Raw genomic sequence first — 17,537 nt, 5'->3', positions numbered from 1 at the left:
ACCAGTGTGGTGTCGGTTTAAATTGGCATTAAATGTCGGGAGGTTTTCATACTAAATGTTATGTTACCATATTGAATAAGTAAGTCTGGCTATGTTTTGTTTGGGGAAAAAAAAGTTTGGTTTTTTTATCTTATTTAATTAAAAAAATTTCACATAGTCCTTTTGGCAAGCGTTCAGAGTCCTAATTTAAGACGAGATCTCAGATTCGATACAAACGCAAAACCTCACTACTAATATTGATTGTCATCAGCCTCAAACATGTAGCATTAGTAATAATATTAATTGTAGAATCAAGTATTTATCAATATAGCGACAATTGTAATGAGTCACAATTAGGGATGTAAAAGAAGCGAGTCGGTTCGTGAGTTTTTCGAGTCGTATCGATAAATATTTTACTTGTATTCGAACTTGAGTCGAATTTGAACATGTTCGAACTTATTTCGAGCTGACTCGAGCCAAAATTATTATGTTCGATAGTTTACGAGTCGTTAACAAGCTTTAATATTTTTTTAATATAATATTGTTATCTATTAAATGTATAAGCATTTTGAGTCTTTCGAACGTTTCGAGATTTCAAACCTTCAGTATCAAACGTTAATATCTGAGCAATAGTTCGAATAGCTCGTGAATAGGTTCGAACGTTTCGAATCTAATGCGAACTTGAAATTCATTTTAAGTCGAACTCGATCTAAAAAATTAAAATTTTCGATCTTTAAATCGAGCTCAAACTCGAATATACTTAATTCGAGCCGAATTTGAATCTTAAATTTTTACTAATATTCTATTTGATTCGATTCGTTTACACCTTTAATCACAATGCAAGTTAGTATTTCATGTTATAAAATGTTCAAATGTTTGGTTTCAGAGTGAATACGGTCTGTTATGACGTCATTTAGTGTGAAAAGTGAGACATCAATTTGTTACATATATTTGTTTCATTTCATGTTTTGTTCAAAGTTTACAAAAGATTATATTATTTTACAACATTATAACTATATATATATATATGTGTGTGTGTGTGTGCGTGTGTATAAATATATATGTATATTGATTTATTCCTTACATAATATATTATTATCATATCATCTCACGAGTCAAATGATGGACTAACAAGGTGATTGTCTCTATATAACATTTGTCTAGTTAAAGAGAAATACATAAAAACAAACTGGTTTAGAATATTGAAANTTATCATTGTTAAGTATGTTCTAAGAAACTACGAGGCTTTGGGTTTTCATAGTATTATTTATGTCCATCCATAACAATTAAAAAATACAATGCAATCTCCCACACGATCTCTGCTGTTTTTAATCACATTTCAAAGCTAAATGAGGAATTCTCAAATCTGAATATATTTTGGCATTAAGGATTCCATGCTAGGTGTATTTGGTCTCCGATGATATATAATTATATNTTATCATTGTTAAGTATGTTCTAAGAAACTACGAGGCTTTGGGTTTCCATAGTATTATTTATGTCATTCCATAACTATTAAAAAATACCATGCAATCTCCCACACGATCTCTGGCTGTTTTTAATCACATGTCAAAGTTAAATGAGGAATTATCATAGATAAAGATTCGTGAGATCGTCTCACAAAAGACCTACTCTAATTATATATGTATAGTTGTGCTAACTTCACTTATCGGTAATTTATACAATTTTCCAACTTATATTGGTGTTTTCATTGGTTGAAAATATGGGTATTTCATAACATAAAAATTCCTTTAGTAATTAATTACGGCCTTTTATTCCTAATTCAATTTAATTGGCGTTTTCAATGTTACTCGGTCAACTTATTGATTAATATATTTATTTACAACAATCGGTTACTTTCTCAAGAAAAAATAAACACCACAGATGTTCTAAATTATTGAAATTCAATATATATTCTTTTAATTAAAAATATAATATAACAATCAAGTGATTTGTTAGGTGAAATAAATATTTTTTTAAAAAAATGAATTATTAAATTTCGTAACGGTCAAGTGATTGAGTATAGGGAATACAAGTTGCTTGTTGACATCTTACTAAAAAAATATTATTTATATTTATAAATGTAATGTTGGGTCATATATAGATGGGATCAAGCTCTTTACTAAATTAAAATATAAAATTGAGTGTTTGTCACTTGTACTAAAAGTTATGTAGAATCAAAAACTTTAAAAGTTCATCTATACCACGCGACATTATTTAAAGATTAAATAATATTTATTTAAATTAAGTTAGTTGTTTAAGTAAAGATTTTTAACGGTATTTTCGATATAGTCATTATTTTTCAGGTTGAATAAGTTCTTCCCGAAGAAGATTATTAGATTAACTGTATATGAGTGAGAGTAGAATGGATGACATCTTAAGAAGTTCTCGTGCATTAAGCTGTTGACATTGCGCAGCTTGATCTAGTTGACTAAGTATGCCGTAAAAGTGACACCAGATTTTAACGGGTAATATTGTCTATGCCGAAGACAGGGCCGACGACAGATAAAACATAAGACTGATCTCTAAGGGATATGAAACAACACCAGCAGATAGACAACTCACCTCCCCAAACTCATAAGCCTAAACTTGACTCATTAGCACCTAAGTAGATGCACTCTGTCCTACCGCAAATATAAATAAATAAAGTTGCGCCTTGACAGATGACTGTAGATTTTGGCCTAGTGATAAGCCCCTAATCTTAACAATTACTATTAGAGTGATGTTATAAGTTTAAGTCTCCTAATAAACATATTTATGTACTTCTTAGAAGAGAAAATTCTGGGTTAAGTGTGCATTAGAAAAAATAGTAGTGAGATGGGTAATCTCCTGAGAAGTTCTCGTGTGTCAAGCTCCTGACGTTACGTCGCTTGATCTGGTTGGATAGGTGAGTCGTAAAATAGTGACTCCAGATCTTAATTGGTAATACAGTCTCTGCTAGAGACATGACTGACGGTAGAGAAATGGTGAGACCGATCTCTAAGGGATATGAGACAGCACCAGCAGATAGATATGTACCTCCTCGGATTCATGTACCAAACAATCCGAACCATTAGCATCCAATCAATGAGAATTGAATTTGTGACACTGACTCTAATATTAATTGTAGGACTGAATGTTTGCTATTTTACCAAAAGTTATAACTTGTGGTAACGTGCAACTCAAATATTTTAAAGCGTACAACAACTTAATTAACACCACATTTCAATTGTTTTATCCAAGAAAGACAATTATTACACCCAAAAAAATAAAAATCGTTTTTTACTTCTTAAAAAATAAAATCAAATATGAATTTTTAAATTTTGATTCATGTTTTCCTGGAAAATATATTGTTATCTTTTCAAATATTACAATTAATCATTATCTGTAATTCAACTTTCGTCACTATCCGAAAATATATTTTTGAATATTTATAAGTTTTGATGATGTGATCTTAAGTCTATTAAAACTCTGAGACATTAAAATTCAAAAAATGAATTTTTTCAGTAGTCCGCGATCAGTAGACCTTATGAGAAGAAGTAATTAACGTTTATCGAAATCAGATAGACAATATATACTAAATGATCGTACTTTTCTATTGCCTACTTAATTGTACAAACAATCTATTAGTATCGAATATGTTTCCTTATCTGTGAAAACGTTTTATCAACAAATCTTCTTGCTTAGAGAATGTTCAGATAATACAAACAAAAAACATTTTGGTCATTAAATTTCAGTGTTATAGACATTAATTATTGCATACTTTATGTAGAATATGATGAATGACATGTGACATCCAGTGTTATTTATGTTATGACCCTTGGAACGACTAAAATATAGTCGTTCAAATCTGAACGTCGGGAATCATTTATAAAAGCTCATCTCATTATTCAACAAACTCTCCTTACGCTCAATCATTCAACAATTTGTTATATATGAAATCAAAAGATTTGTTGAAAATATTCAAGCACGCATATAAAGGTATATCAAATTATTTCAGAGATAATCTGCGATAAACTTACATCGACATTTGTTTCAAAGTTTATATCATATATTTGTGTAATATTTGCAACTGACAGAAAGTGTTTCTGATCATAAAACATTAGGATTTTACTTTTAGAAGTTGTTGCTAAGAGTTTCAGTAGATATTGTCTAAGTTCTATTGAAGTAGGTGTTTACATAAATTGTAAAATCAAAGTCTCTTAATAGATAATTTCTGGAAACATAAAAAAAAGAAACGTAGAAAGATTCATGCTTCGAACTTATATAAACAATTCTTGTATGTTTTTACTTTAAGTTATACTTAATTTTTATCGTTCCGTTGCTCAAGGTTTACGCATTGTCATTTTGGTTCACGAAGTTCTGTTGAACTTATTTTGCGCTTTTATTTTAGTTGTCTACCGAACTCAGAAAGCTGGGATACGATTTTAGCTGCTAACACAAGTTGAGATAACTACTATTTAGATTCAAAGTGTGACATCCGGGGCCGAAGAGGGTGGGGACGTTATAATTGGTATCATAGCCGATTTCTCTTAATACGGTGTGGTTTAGAGACGAACCAAGCGGAAGCTGGTAGACATGTGACGCCCGTGGCCGAAGAGGGCGAGGAGTGATCGCCGGTGCCATGAGGTTGCACTGACAATAAGAGGCTCCTGACATGCTTCTAGGAGAAAGAAGCTTGAATAAATCGATCTCACATCAGAATGAGAGATATTCCAAAACTGTTCGGGTATGAGACAATGCAGTTGATGAGTGCTTAAAAGATTTGATAGGTACTACTCGTATAAAAAATATGCATATTCTTTTCGGGACCTCATTTCGTAAGAACTTCAAAATTAAGTGTGCTTGATTTGATACAATTCTGATATGGATGACCACTGTGAAGTGTCCTAGGATGCGTGAGAGTGATAACATAAATACGCTGGTAATATTCGTCTTAGTACAATGGAGACAATCGTCGAATCCAGAGTCTTATACAAAAAATAAGAATCGTGACGTGTTTATTCACCTTCTATAAAGACTTTCACCGATCTTAACAAATATTGGATTATTACATATTATTAAATACAACACGATTTAATTAGTGTTTTTAGAAATTTAAAATAAAGCAATCTTACTTTCGAATCTTTCATAAATGTTAAAAAATTAATGAAATGAAGTAGTCAATTTGACTATTTTTAAAATATAATAATAATTATTGTGTATTTAATGCAATAATCAACTCCGCTCTATGTACGAATGTTTATGTCATATATGAATCAAATTAAAATGCTATTGGAATGTTATATGATTTTCAAAGATTGAGTTGTACAGCTAATACAAGTGATATAATTTCCTATAATATTTACTTGGTTATGTGATTGGGATCTGAGATTATAACGATCATGCATTTGACTTATAGGAATTTCTCAATTTTTAAAGATAATATTTTGTAATAAAAAAATAACATTTTTTTATGAATTGAGTCTGATAAAAAAATCCATATAACAAAATTGACATAAAAAAATGATTTCACGTAAATTTATGTGTTCGAAAATTAGACATCACAATAAAAAAAACTGAACGATTTTACATTTTATTAAATTCGTAATAAATCACATAACTCAAAGTTAAATTGTAACATAAAATTAATTAATTCTTACCTAAATGATTTCTTAATAACATGAGATGATCCCAAACACATTTTATACTACATAATTGGAATCATTAAAATTTTATATAAAATCAACTGGTAATTATATTATAGAATACATTTTTGAATAAAGTCAAGAAACCCTATCTTAAAATATAAAATAAAAATATGTCAGAAGAACAGGTGGGGACGGAGATGGGCCCCACTTAAAACTGAATAATAATTTGGTCCCCACGTGTACGATGTGCTATTGTGCGCCGAGGGTGGGGCACACTGTTCTCAGTTGTCCCATTCGGACTGTTACTTGTAGCTTATGCCGACGTGAGGTCAGCAAATTAATTAAATACATAGAGCCATTTAAATTTAAATTAAAATATTTATTCGAGTATTTAAATAAATAATTATTATTCTTCACTAGAGGTTATTAATGATTTTTATATCATTAATTTAAATAAAATTTATTTGTATATGTTATTAATTTGATAAAATATTAATTACATGTAATTTAATTTTTTATTATTTGAATAAACGTTTTTGTCATTAATGTCAAAAATGAGTTATGAATCAACCAAATAAAAATCCCAGTTGCATATAATTTGATGACAAAAACTTGTATGAGACGGTCTCACGGTCGTATTTTGTGAGACATATATCTTATTTGGGTCATCCATGGAAATGTATTACTTTTTATACTAAGAGTATAACTTTTTATTATAAATATCTGTATGGTTGACCCATTTCAGAGATAAAGATTCGTGAGACCGTCTCTCAATACACCTACTCTAATTTGATTTATTAAAATCTGTCATGAGAATCTCTCCCAATATCGAATTTTTTTAAATATATATATATTTTTAAAAAAAGGAAGAAAAGAAAAATAAAAATAAAAATTCGAGTCAACAAAAAGGGTCAAAATCGGGAGGAAAAAGTGCAATCCATATTAAAAAGTTTTTTAACAGAAAATGCAGCCTTTGTCCCCAAAACATAAGAAGCCAACAAATGAGAACATAAACCTGAGTTATGACAATAAACCTGAGTTATGACAAATGGACAAGATTTGAGGCAAGTGGACAATTTCGTGCTCTCGTTTTTGTTTTGTGCCCAAAACTCGATCATTTTTGGACAAATTGAAATCCCAAAAAATCATACACCGAAAGGGACATGGTCGGCAAATGTTTGGATTTTATATTATTTTTGTTGTTTGATATCCGAAATATTAATTAACATTATTTTAATCCATCGAGCTAATTATAAAAATGTCAATCTCAAACTACGGTTCTGTTCTGATTCATGCTTTATCGGACATTTCATGTAGAACTTTTGGCAATAATTCTTGTCAAAGATGGATTTTTCTTCTTGTCCCTAGCCAATATAGGCATAGGCTTGAACACAAATATTTTTGAAACGTAATAATTGTCTTAGCTAACAGAGTAATTGACACTTGATATTTGAGCTATTGATTATACGGATCAAATAGTAAACGATATAATAATGAAAAAAGAGCCACGAGGTTAGCTAGATGGACTTGATCAAATGCATTTATGAAAGAAGAAAATTCCCAGAAAATGAAACTTTTACATATTCTAGCAAATATGTTAGAACAAAATTAAAATCATAAAAAGATCCATTCATTTACACCAGAAATTGGCTTTATCTGTTATTAAAACTTGTTAATGTAGATTATCTGATGATCGTGGTTTGCAAATTACTGCATTGATTCTTTAAGTTTATTGATAACACATCAAAAGTAACGAATATATATATATATATATACTCACACATGCGTGGGGATGACTATGAGCATTATTTATTGAAACGTTGGTCCGGTGAACAATAAGTCCTATGTTATGAATGAAACTCAACAACCGCAAGGACTCATGCAATCAAGACATTCACAAAAATGTATGTCAATTCATAATAATTATAAAAGTTTTTATGTCCGTTCATAAATATAAAGCTTACACACAGAGGAGAGTAACCAAGATTTCATAGAGTGAGTCTCATGTGAGACTGTCTCATATATCCTAATCTGTGAGACGGGTTAACCCTATCGATATTCACAATAAAAAGTAATACTATTAGCATAAAAAGTAATACTATTAGCATAAAAAGTAATACTTTTTCATGAATGACTTAAATAAGAAATCCGTCTCACAAATATGACCCGTGAGACCGTCTCACACAAGTTTTTGCCGATTTCAGAATCAGACGGACAAAAATTTATATAATACTTTTTGTTGTTTTCAAATGTTTTTACTACAAAATAATATAATTTTATAGGTAAAAAAAATTATATACCATCTCAAAAAATTTCTGCCATGGATAAAAACTTAAATAAGGATGTATATTTTATCGAACAAAAATCAACATTATATTGTTGTTTAGTTCGTATCAACGAATAGTGAAATTTTAATATGATCCAAGATACTATTTGTATGTGCACCTAAAGTTTGTCGAAAACTTACCGTTGGTCGATAATTTTGCGTAGAGAGTTGTAGTAATAGCGTCATGAAAGTTATGGCATCGTCATTCTTGCCGTCGACTAAGGGAGTGTTTGCAAACTCTACGAAAAAGAGATTATTCAGTTAAAAAGATTGGTTATAATTCTGATCTTTCGAGAATGATTTTGATATTTTGATAAATAAATGAAATTTTTGAGATTAATTCTTAAAGAATTTGGGGAATTGAAGATAAACAGGCCAAAAAATTAGTGGGTAATTAGCCTATTGGGGCTTTGATCCGAAAACCAAGTTCGGCCCACTAAGCTAATAGAAAAACAAAAAGTGTTGCTGCCCAGGATCGAACTGGGGACCTTCAGTGTGTAAGACTGACGTGATAACCACTACACCACAGCAACTTTGGTTGGCAAAATCTAAAATTCATTATTAATACATTTTTAAATATTTAGTTACAAAATATAAAATGCAGGACGACTCTGCAGAGCGCATAGTGTTGGGTTGGGGGTCACAGATGTACAAGTCCTGGGCTACCAAGCTGCCTCTCATGTCGTCCAGTAAACCTCACAGAATTCCTCCATGTAAATTCTACCCATTCAATCTTTTACTGTAACACATTTTGATTTTGATTTTGATTTTGATTTGTTGATGCATTTCGTCGAACAGTTGCAGGGACTGCACTGCAAGGTGCTGTAGCCAAGAGACCGAGAGGTCCGAGGCATATAGAAACTGCTGCCCTAAGCGATGCTGACACTGAACCTAATCCATTGAAAGAAGCTTTTTCCGGATATACTAGTTACCTCAACGACCTTGTAAGTTTTCTGTGGTATGTTTTGATAGAAACGTTTCATGGAATCCTAGTGATGTCTCTGTCGTGGTTGAATTTTGTGCGCATCGCATCGAGTAGTTTTCGGGTTCTTGTAATTTAGATTCACATAACCTTTTTGTTGCTGTCTCGGGAGAATGACGTGACTCTTGATTTTGAATGTTCTGCTGCAGTTCGGTCTCCAGATATAAATTTCTGATTGCAAGTTGATTTTGAATGTCAATTCACCTGGATCATAATGCACTTAGCTTGCATGGAAATTAATAGAAGGGCATTGATTTAATGTATACTGATGGACACTGGGGCGAACTTATAATTCGTGGAGAAATTACACCTTTATTTTCATTTAAGGGATGGCAACCACTAATTTGTGGTGCTGCAAATGTCGGTATTGACACCTACGTAAGGTTCTATTGCAACTGGGAGGTAGTGGATGTGTGACGCCGTCCTTGGTAGGATGCCAAACTTGCTGCCCAAGATTGATGCAGGATCATGACATATCCTCTACGCTTGTCAATGGTTCTAACCAAATATTTTAAAATTGCCTTTCAAGGTTAATTTTTCGGTGTGACTATGCATAAATAATTTGGGGGATTGTTCCAGACCTTTAATTGTTCCTTTTCTATTGTCTTTGAGATATTTTATCATGTATTATGACAGTCCCTGGTTTAATTGGAATATGATTAATGCTAGAAACTTGCTTCAAGTTAGTGAAGTTTGTTATATGACTTTAAGCAAGAAGCAGCAACTTAGGCTATTTACAGTCGATGCATGGTTTCTCTAAAAATTTGCACAAATATTTCAAGTCGTCATCTACGTTTTTGTGGCAATTTTTTTCATGCACATGGACGCACTGGCTGCTGATTTTCAGAATGATAAGCGAGAAAGAGTGGTGAAGGCTAGTCGTGATATAACAATGAATAGCAAAAAGGTCATTTTCCAGGTGCATAGGTAAACGAAAGTTTTTTTCATTTGCATTATATTTTCTCATAAATGTTGCATACAAAATTCCGTTTTCCAGTGAAAAAGGGTTACTTCTACCATTTAATCGGAAAATCCCATGAACCCTTCCACTGGCAGAATTAGTAAACACAACAAAGATGAAGTATTAGAACAGGCAGAAAAAGATTTAGCTATGGTTGTGAATCAATATATATCTCGTCTGGTAAAAGAGCTCGAAGGAACAGATTTTTGGAAGCTTAGACATGCTTATTCTCCTGGGGTATGTGTATGATGTCTTCTTATCTTGCAATACTGCAAGATTATTCACAAACTTACTCATGTTTTACTTTGATTTAAAGGTTCAAGAATATGTTGAAGCTGCAACATTCTGTACTTTTTGCAAGACTGGTGGTCTTTTAGATCTGAATGAAATCAATGCCTCCTTAATGTCCCTAAGTGATCCGTCCGTCGAGCCTCTAAAGATTAATGTACTTGATTATTTATTGGGGGTATTTTCTGAAATTATTTTTATTTAGAAGATTTTGTTTAGACACACAACATAGTAAACAACAGTATGATGAGTTTTAGCTGCCATGTTAAGTTCAAATTGTGCGTACCTTTCACACCTAGATCATATGCAATGCTGCAATTTATTCACAACTATGTCGCTAATGCCAATTTTTTATTGTTCATGTTTAGGTTGCGGACTTGACCGGGGAGTTGATGAGGCTAGCGATAGGTCGAATATCCGATGGTGAACTGGATTTTGCGAAAAAAATCTGTATGTTTGTCCGTGAAATCTATAGAGAGCTCACACTTATTGCCCCAAAAATGGCTGAATCATTGGACATGAGAACAAAGATGGATACCATGCTTCAAAGTGTGATGAAAGTTGAAAATGGTATTATCTGGACTAAAATCCAGACATTGCTCCCGAGAGTATTTACTTAAAGAAGCTAGTGAAATAAACGAAATGCTTTACCAATCACTCATCCTTAGTTTTGTGTTGCTCGTTCATTTCTCAATGGAGTTGGCTAGTTGCTATATGTCACTGTTGTTAAAAGCATATCTGAGAAGATATCTATGGTTACATAGAATGGGTAATTTTCTGATCAGGGGCAATAAATTATTAACGAAACAGTTTCCTATATCAAATTTCAGACCTTTGGCGAAGTTATTTTTCTTTTATAGCTTAGTTTGACACTAAAAAGTTCAGTTAAAGAAACAAGCAATGGATTTTTTAAACTGTGCTCTAGATTTGTTGTTGCTGTCTACGTACAATTATGACTAATAGAAAAAGGACCTTTTATGTTATGATGCTTTTTAAATCTAACCCTATATTTTCGGTTTTTATTTTTTATTGTTATCATGTTAAAGAATATTCCAATTCTTCCTCTCTCATATTTGCGAATTCTACAGCTTGCTTTAGTGTTCATGTGAGAGGTTCGGAGTATATTCTGCTCTGCGACCCTGAAGACGCTACCTTTTCTTCGTTGGGGGTGCCTAATTTAGATTGATGGCTTACCGAGGATCATCATTTGTTCAAAATTTTCTTACCCACCTGTTTATCTCGCTGGGAAATAAACAACAAAATATCGATGTGCTGATACTTTGAAAGTTTGCGATTGTCTGCTGGATCCCCTGGAGTCGCGTTTTGTTCCTTACGACTAAAAGATGCCTACGGCCACCAGCCAACTGGACATCCACTAAATTTCGAAAGTACTTGTATATTACATATTATTACTTTCTTATGTTGCAACAAACTGCTGGGATAGTGATGACAGAATTTGATGGCAGTAATCTAATGGATTTTGGGTACTTGACATTAATGGAAATATAATGGTTTTGCCGTCAATTTGTTTGTTTGTAGTTTGGTTGGTGACATTGGTATATTTCTTTGTCATCTAGTATGAAGGATGGGAATCATTTTTCAATGGAACTACTATCAGCACATTTTGACCATCAAATTCATTTCTGTCTTTCCTATTCTTTTTTGGCCTTGCATTATTATGTTCATGCATCATCCTGGTTTGGCTCTATCATATGATTTTGTCAGCTTGCGGACTCAGTTGAACAGCTGATAAACCGACAATAGATCGAATATCGGGTGTTGAACTTGATTTTGCTGGAGAATTATGCATTATTGTATGTGAAATCTATGGAAATATAGTTGTGCAGAAGGGCATACTTATTAAGTACTATAATTATGTGCTATAATGCACGTGAATGGTTGTGGTGGTCCTAACATAATTGGAGGGCTCGTCAACGTGGTCGACCGACACCGACTCTCAGAGAATCGGAAGAGCCGGCAAAATTATGGCATGAGATTGTTTGAGCCCCACAGCCGGCTGCTGATTCTGAATGTTAATATCTAATAAAGCTAAGTCCGATATAACTAAGCCCGATACTTCAAACAAGTGGGCAGTGTCATGTATGAGAGTGAATTTTTATGCATATCGAAATTAGAAGTTTCTATTAAATTTTTATGTAATAAAAATATTATTTTTTTAGTACATTATAGTAACAGTTGGTTATATACATGATTAATTTAATGTTACACCAAAGCTAATGGTGTATGTTAATATATATTATCTATATATAGTACCATGAATATATCAAAATTTATGTGGGAACGTTTGAGAACAAAAAGACATTATTTTATAAAAGAGAATTATTATTATTATTATTATTATTATTATATATGAAATTTTTATTATATACTAAATCCATCATCTTTAATTATTTTTAAAAAAATATTTCGTAGGAATAATAAATTATAAAGGGCGAGAATAATTATTGCGCTCCAACAAAGTTTCAACTCAATGTATACATACATAAATATTATATATAATACAAAAATTCATATGAGAGAGTTTCACGTGTCAATTTTGTGATATATGTTTCCTACCCGACCCTATCCATTCAAAAATACTATTTTTTATGTCAAAAATATTACTTTTGACTTAAAATATGGATCACATCGATTCACGTAACGGATATAAATAGATAATAAAAGCACGGACCACCGAGTGTTAATCTTATCTAATAGATTTTTTTTTTAAAAAAATATTGATACAAGATGTAGGACGTGTATCGGATATTGGAAGAAATGACCTAGTCTATTACACGTACTATATTAATTTACGTTCCACAAATTCAGACCAATTTACAAGCAATAAGTATATTACATATCCAACTCAAATTTATTGTCCAAGGTTGACTAGTGGCGGCTGCTCAATACTTAGGGTTGATGATTTTAGAGTATCAAAGGTTCAAAGAATTTTCTTTTGTCAATTCTCGTGTGAAAGGTATCATCAATCATGTGGTGTAAATTTACATTTTAAAAGTTCAATACTCATACTTATATTTTATTTAAGACAAAGAAATTGAAAAATTTCGGTTAAATTGAAATAATCGAATTATATCATAATATTTTACTTTATTGATTTAGTTTTGGTTTGTGAAAATTGATAACTAGTAAATTATGCACACACCTTTTCTATGTAAAATTATAATTATAATTTATATAAGATTTTTTTATTTTATTAAATACTTAGTTTCGTGTTTAATTTAATAATAACTGATAGAAATTAATGAGGGTTCATAGTGTAATTTGAGAGGGGTAATATTGAAAATAAATTGTGACAAATTTTTAAAAAAATTTTGGTATAAAGGTAATTTGAGAAATAAAATATGATGTTCTTTAATGTCAGATTCTTTATATAATAATAATATAGATAGGTTTGATTATTATTTAATTATGGAATCCACCACTTGGCCACTAAATTAGATTGAGCCTTTTTAGGGACCAAACCCACAAGCCTTCTAAAAAATTTATTACCAACCTCTTACATTACAAATGTATGCTCTCATTTTACTCTTGAAGCCGACCCACAAAGCTTGCTTTTTAGGAGTTGTTGGAGTGTCCGTCGATTACTCGGATTGATTGACTACCTAAATTGGTCGATTACTCGGACCTCGTTATTTCGAGTCAATAATTATTGATTATTTGGTTCCGTTTGATTTGATTGTGTTATCTTTTCAAATATTTTTAGTCAAAAACATCGAATAAAATGCAATACAACAAAAAAAAAATTCTTTAAAAAATGCCAGAATTCCATTTATATTCACAAAACATAAATTTATTATCTTACCAAAAAACACATTACTACTAGTATATGTTATTTACTCAATCCCATTTTTGTTAATTTGATTTAGGATGGTTAATGTGCCCCTCCACCTTCTTGGATTTTGTGGTCTTTTTCATGGTAAATGTATGCATAGAGACTCGGACCTGAAATTTCCATGAGATGCTGAAATCAGAATTTACCCGACACCAACCTGCTATAAATACATACACACAACAAACGCATATCCACGCATACTAGATGTGAAAGTGAGAGCCTATTTCGTATAATCTGAGAAAGCATCGCGGTGTCCATAGATTTCCACTTTCTTGATTCACACTCTGTTTATGTTTATGTTTACGTTCTGTGTTATATTTGCGGGAACCAGACCCACATGTATTGAGGCTTGATTTTTCATTCTTTTTAGTTTACTTCAAGGTTGTGTTGTTTGAGAGAATCAAGAATCCTCAAGAATTCTAAAGGGTATGCTTCATTTTTATCTGTTTATTTATTGCGATCCCCTGCTCTTCATTTGGTCTCTTTTTAGGCTCCTTAGTTTCCTATCTTTGATTTATTTACTTTGAATTTTCTTGAGTTGTGTTGTTTTAATTGAGTTCTACGTTGTTCCTTGTTCAGTTTCTTGCGACTTCACGTTCCCCGATATTTTATTGTTCTTGTAATTTTCTTTTGTAAACTTCTCGTGGCTGTATTAGTTAAGCTGTTTATTTTAATCTCTTTTTTGGGTCCTTGTATTTGGTGGTGGGTTTCTGGTTTTGTCGGAATTTGGAGGCGGAGGTTGAACTGTGTTTTCTTGATTTAGTTGTGTCCAGCCTGCGATTGCTCGTTTTTTCACACCTACATGTGTGTGAGTTGTGTGCTTTAAAGATCCGTTTTTTTGGGCAATCATGTGTTTGATGGGCTATGCCTCTATAAAAGCAGAGACCCCACGAATACAAGCCTTGTTTCCTGAAACAGGGGCTTGTATTTTCTTAATTAGCTACTATTGACATTTCGGAATCATTCTTCAATCATTTTTTGGCATGTTCTTGGAGACAAAATCCAATCTTGCTGTATCTAAAGTTTGATTATTTTTCCCAGACTATTCGGCGAGTAAATACTCGAAACATGGACGATGAATATGAGAAGTTTATCAGGAGAATGAACCCTCCAAGGTATTATCTCTCTGTTATTCAATTTCGTATGAGTTAGCTTAGTTCAGTTCCTCCTTTTCCTATGTTTTAACACTTAATATCACTCTCCCCACCTCTTGCCAGAGTTGTGATCGATAACGAATCCTGCAAAAACGCAACGATCATTCAGGTACGCATCTGTTTGATCCTTTTTTTGCCTTTCATGCTGGTTTTTTAAGAGATTTTCTGCTAATTTTTATCTTTTAATGAAGGTGGATAGTGCTAACAAATATAGAATTCTTCTTGAAGTCGTACAAGTTCTTACTGATCTCAATCTTACTATAACCAAAGCTTATATATGCTCCGATGGTGGATGGTTCATGGATGGTAACAATAGTTTGTTTATTTGATATCGAAAACTTAATTTACGTTTCCTGGATGGCGTTGAGATGTAATCTTGAGCAGTTTTAACCCCCTTCAGTTTTCAATGTCACTGACCAAGATGGAAACAAGATAACTGATGAAGGGACTCTAAATTATATTGAAAAGGTTAGATTTGTGTTAATTTTGGAAATTTTCGAAACTTCCTTTGTGTATTTTTAGCAATCCATATGGACTTGTCATGTTGTTTCAGTCACTCGGCCCCGATTCCTGCTTCGCGACATCTACAAGAACATCAGTCGACATGAAAACAGGGATGGAACACACGTCCATCGAGTTAATAGGACGTGATAGACCAGGGCTACTTTCTGAAGTTAGTGCAATTCTCACCCAACTCAAATGTAACGTGGTTAATGCCGAGGTGTGGACGCATAACTCTCGTGCAGCCGCCGTTATGCATGTAACAGACGAAAAAACCGGGGGTGCGGTAACAGATCCCGACAGGCTAACCATGGTTAAGCGCCGTTTATGTCCTTTGCTAAAGGGTGGTAACAGCTATAGGAAAGCTATAACTGTGGTCTCCAATGGTGTCACTCACACGGCTAGAAGGCTTCACCAAATGCTGTTCGATGACAGAGATTACGAACAGATGCGCGATGATTATTCGCTGAATGACAAAGAAATCCCGCATGTTAATGTCGTAAACTGGCACGATAAAGACTACTCTGTGGTGACAATTCAGTGCAAGGATAGGCCAAAGCTTCTTTTTGATATAGTGTTTACTCTGACAGATATGCAATATGTGGTTTTCCATGGAAATGTTGAGGCCATGGGAACCGAAGCTCATCAGGTATACTATTTATGACCCATACGATTGGCACCCACTACCCACAAATGGTTTTACAATATGTCTAAAAAATGTTTTTGTTTCTTGGATTTGAAGGAATATTGCATAAGGCATATAGATGGATCCCCGGTGAAATCGGATGCCGAAAGGCAAAGGGTGATTCAGTGTCTTGAAGCAGCAATACAAAGAAGAGTATCTGAAGTAAGAACAGATAATCTTTTTGCTGAACTTTTCAGCAGTCGCTGTCGTATATTGCAGCTTATCGTTTCACTGCGATAAAGGCTAGTCGACACTGTCAAGTTGTTGAAGAAAATTTTGGATTACATATGCCATCATATTCTGTTTGATTCTTGTTTAGAGTTCCTATTTTAACCCAAAACTATCTTCCACAAGTTCGCATGTTTCTTATCATATCGCTTCAAAGGAAACAATTATGTTTTCTTGCATTAATTTAACCCGTTTTGTGTTCTGTTCATCACCAGGGATTGAAGCTAGAACTACGCACGACAGATAGAGTCGGCCTATTGGCCGATGTAACCCGTATTCTCCGTGAGAATAGCTTATCAGTAACTCGAGCAGAAGTGACAACAAGAGCAGGCAAAGCAATCAACTCGTTCTATGTTCGTTGCACGTCGGGGTACCCTGTCGACCCCAAGATCATAGATTCCATCCGGAAAACGATAGGGCAAACTAAAGTTAGAGTGAAAGGGTGCCCTGATGAGTCAAATCCATCCCCTCAGGAATCTTCCACCAGATTCTTGTTTGGTGGTCTTTTCAAATCAAGATCTCTCTGTAACTTCGGTTTGGTTAGGTCCTATGCTTGAAAGATGACATACACAGTTGAGTTTATACATATATATGTGTGTGCGCGCGCGCTTTGATTGGTTTTGAATAACATGTTAGACTGTAAATTTGAGGCTGACACTCTTGTTCATACGCCAACCTCGAATCATTTGTACAGAACAATTCCTTATGTAATGTAATTGATTTAAAAAGTTGATGCATGCTTATATGTTTTAGATTAATTTTCGAATTGAATTTGAATTATTTAATATACCATCCTGGTCAAACATTTTCCTTTCATTAAATATTTTTGGTTCACAACATTTAACAGATAAACGAAGTTTTATGCAGTGTAATTACTTATCATGTAATATTTGTCATGAGTTAATAATTTATTGAATAATCCATATTTATCTTATCTACCACGTCAAACAATACTTTAGTATAATGCGTACAGT

The 17,537-nt window shown here is 32.8% G+C and overlaps 2 protein-coding genes and 1 non-coding gene across 3 annotated transcripts; 2 read left to right on the top strand and 1 right to left on the bottom strand.

The window, feature by feature from the left end:
• Positions 1-8,371: 8,371 nt before the first annotated feature.
• On the bottom strand, positions 8,372-8,444 carry TRNAV-UAC (transfer RNA valine (anticodon UAC)). Its single transcript has one exon. It is a non-coding gene; the product is annotated as a tRNA-Val (tRNA).
• Positions 8,445-8,521: 77 nt separating this feature from the next.
• Positions 8,522-11,446, top strand: LOC140980608 (uncharacterized). Its single transcript, XM_073446540.1, has 7 exons — positions 8,522-8,624; positions 8,710-8,855; positions 9,741-9,820; positions 9,950-10,091; positions 10,171-10,320; positions 10,511-10,712; positions 11,231-11,446. The coding sequence occupies exons 1-7, from the start codon at positions 8,558-8,560 to the stop codon at positions 11,326-11,328; spliced, it is 885 nt and encodes a 294-aa protein (XP_073302641.1). The 5' UTR covers positions 8,522-8,557; the 3' UTR covers positions 11,329-11,446.
• Positions 11,447-14,186: 2,740 nt separating this feature from the next.
• Positions 14,187-17,300, top strand: LOC140980607 (ACT domain-containing protein ACR4-like). Its single transcript, XM_073446538.1, has 8 exons — positions 14,187-14,421; positions 15,037-15,110; positions 15,213-15,258; positions 15,341-15,455; positions 15,550-15,617; positions 15,703-16,299; positions 16,393-16,497; positions 16,779-17,300. Exons 2-8 carry the CDS (start codon positions 15,064-15,066, stop codon positions 17,118-17,120), a joined length of 1,320 nt encoding a protein of 439 aa, XP_073302639.1. The 5' UTR covers positions 14,187-14,421; positions 15,037-15,063; the 3' UTR covers positions 17,121-17,300.
• Positions 17,301-17,537: the final 237 nt, after the last annotated feature.

This window comes from Primulina huaijiensis, chromosome 7 (genome assembly GCF_012295235.1).
Source record: "Primulina huaijiensis isolate GDHJ02 chromosome 7, ASM1229523v2, whole genome shotgun sequence".
Lineage (NCBI taxonomy): Eukaryota > Viridiplantae > Streptophyta > Magnoliopsida > Lamiales > Gesneriaceae > Primulina > Primulina huaijiensis.
The sequence above is the reverse complement of the archived record's forward strand: the minus strand, read 5'-3'. Positions and strand labels throughout refer to the sequence as shown.

Bases quoted from the DNA above. Each gene is read 5' to 3' on its own strand.
- LOC140980607 (XM_073446538.1), top strand. From the start codon at position 15,064: ATGGACGATGAATATGAGAAGTTTATCAGGAGAATGAACCCTCCAAG. The intron at 15,111-15,212 runs GTATTATCTCTC...ACCTCTTGCCAG, and splicing joins AGGAGAATGAACCCTCCAAG to AGTTGTGATCGATAACGAAT. The intron at 16,498-16,778 runs GTAAGAACAGAT...GTTCATCACCAG, and splicing joins TACAAAGAAGAGTATCTGAA to GGATTGAAGCTAGAACTACG.
- LOC140980608 (XM_073446540.1), top strand. From the start codon at position 8,558: ATGTACAAGTCCTGGGCTACCAAGCTGCCTCTCATGTCGTCCAGTAAA. The intron at 9,821-9,949 runs GTAAACGAAAGT...TTCCACTGGCAG, and splicing joins GTCATTTTCCAGGTGCATAG to AATTAGTAAACACAACAAAG. The intron at 10,321-10,510 runs GTATTTTCTGAA...GTTCATGTTTAG, and splicing joins TACTTGATTATTTATTGGGG to GTTGCGGACTTGACCGGGGA.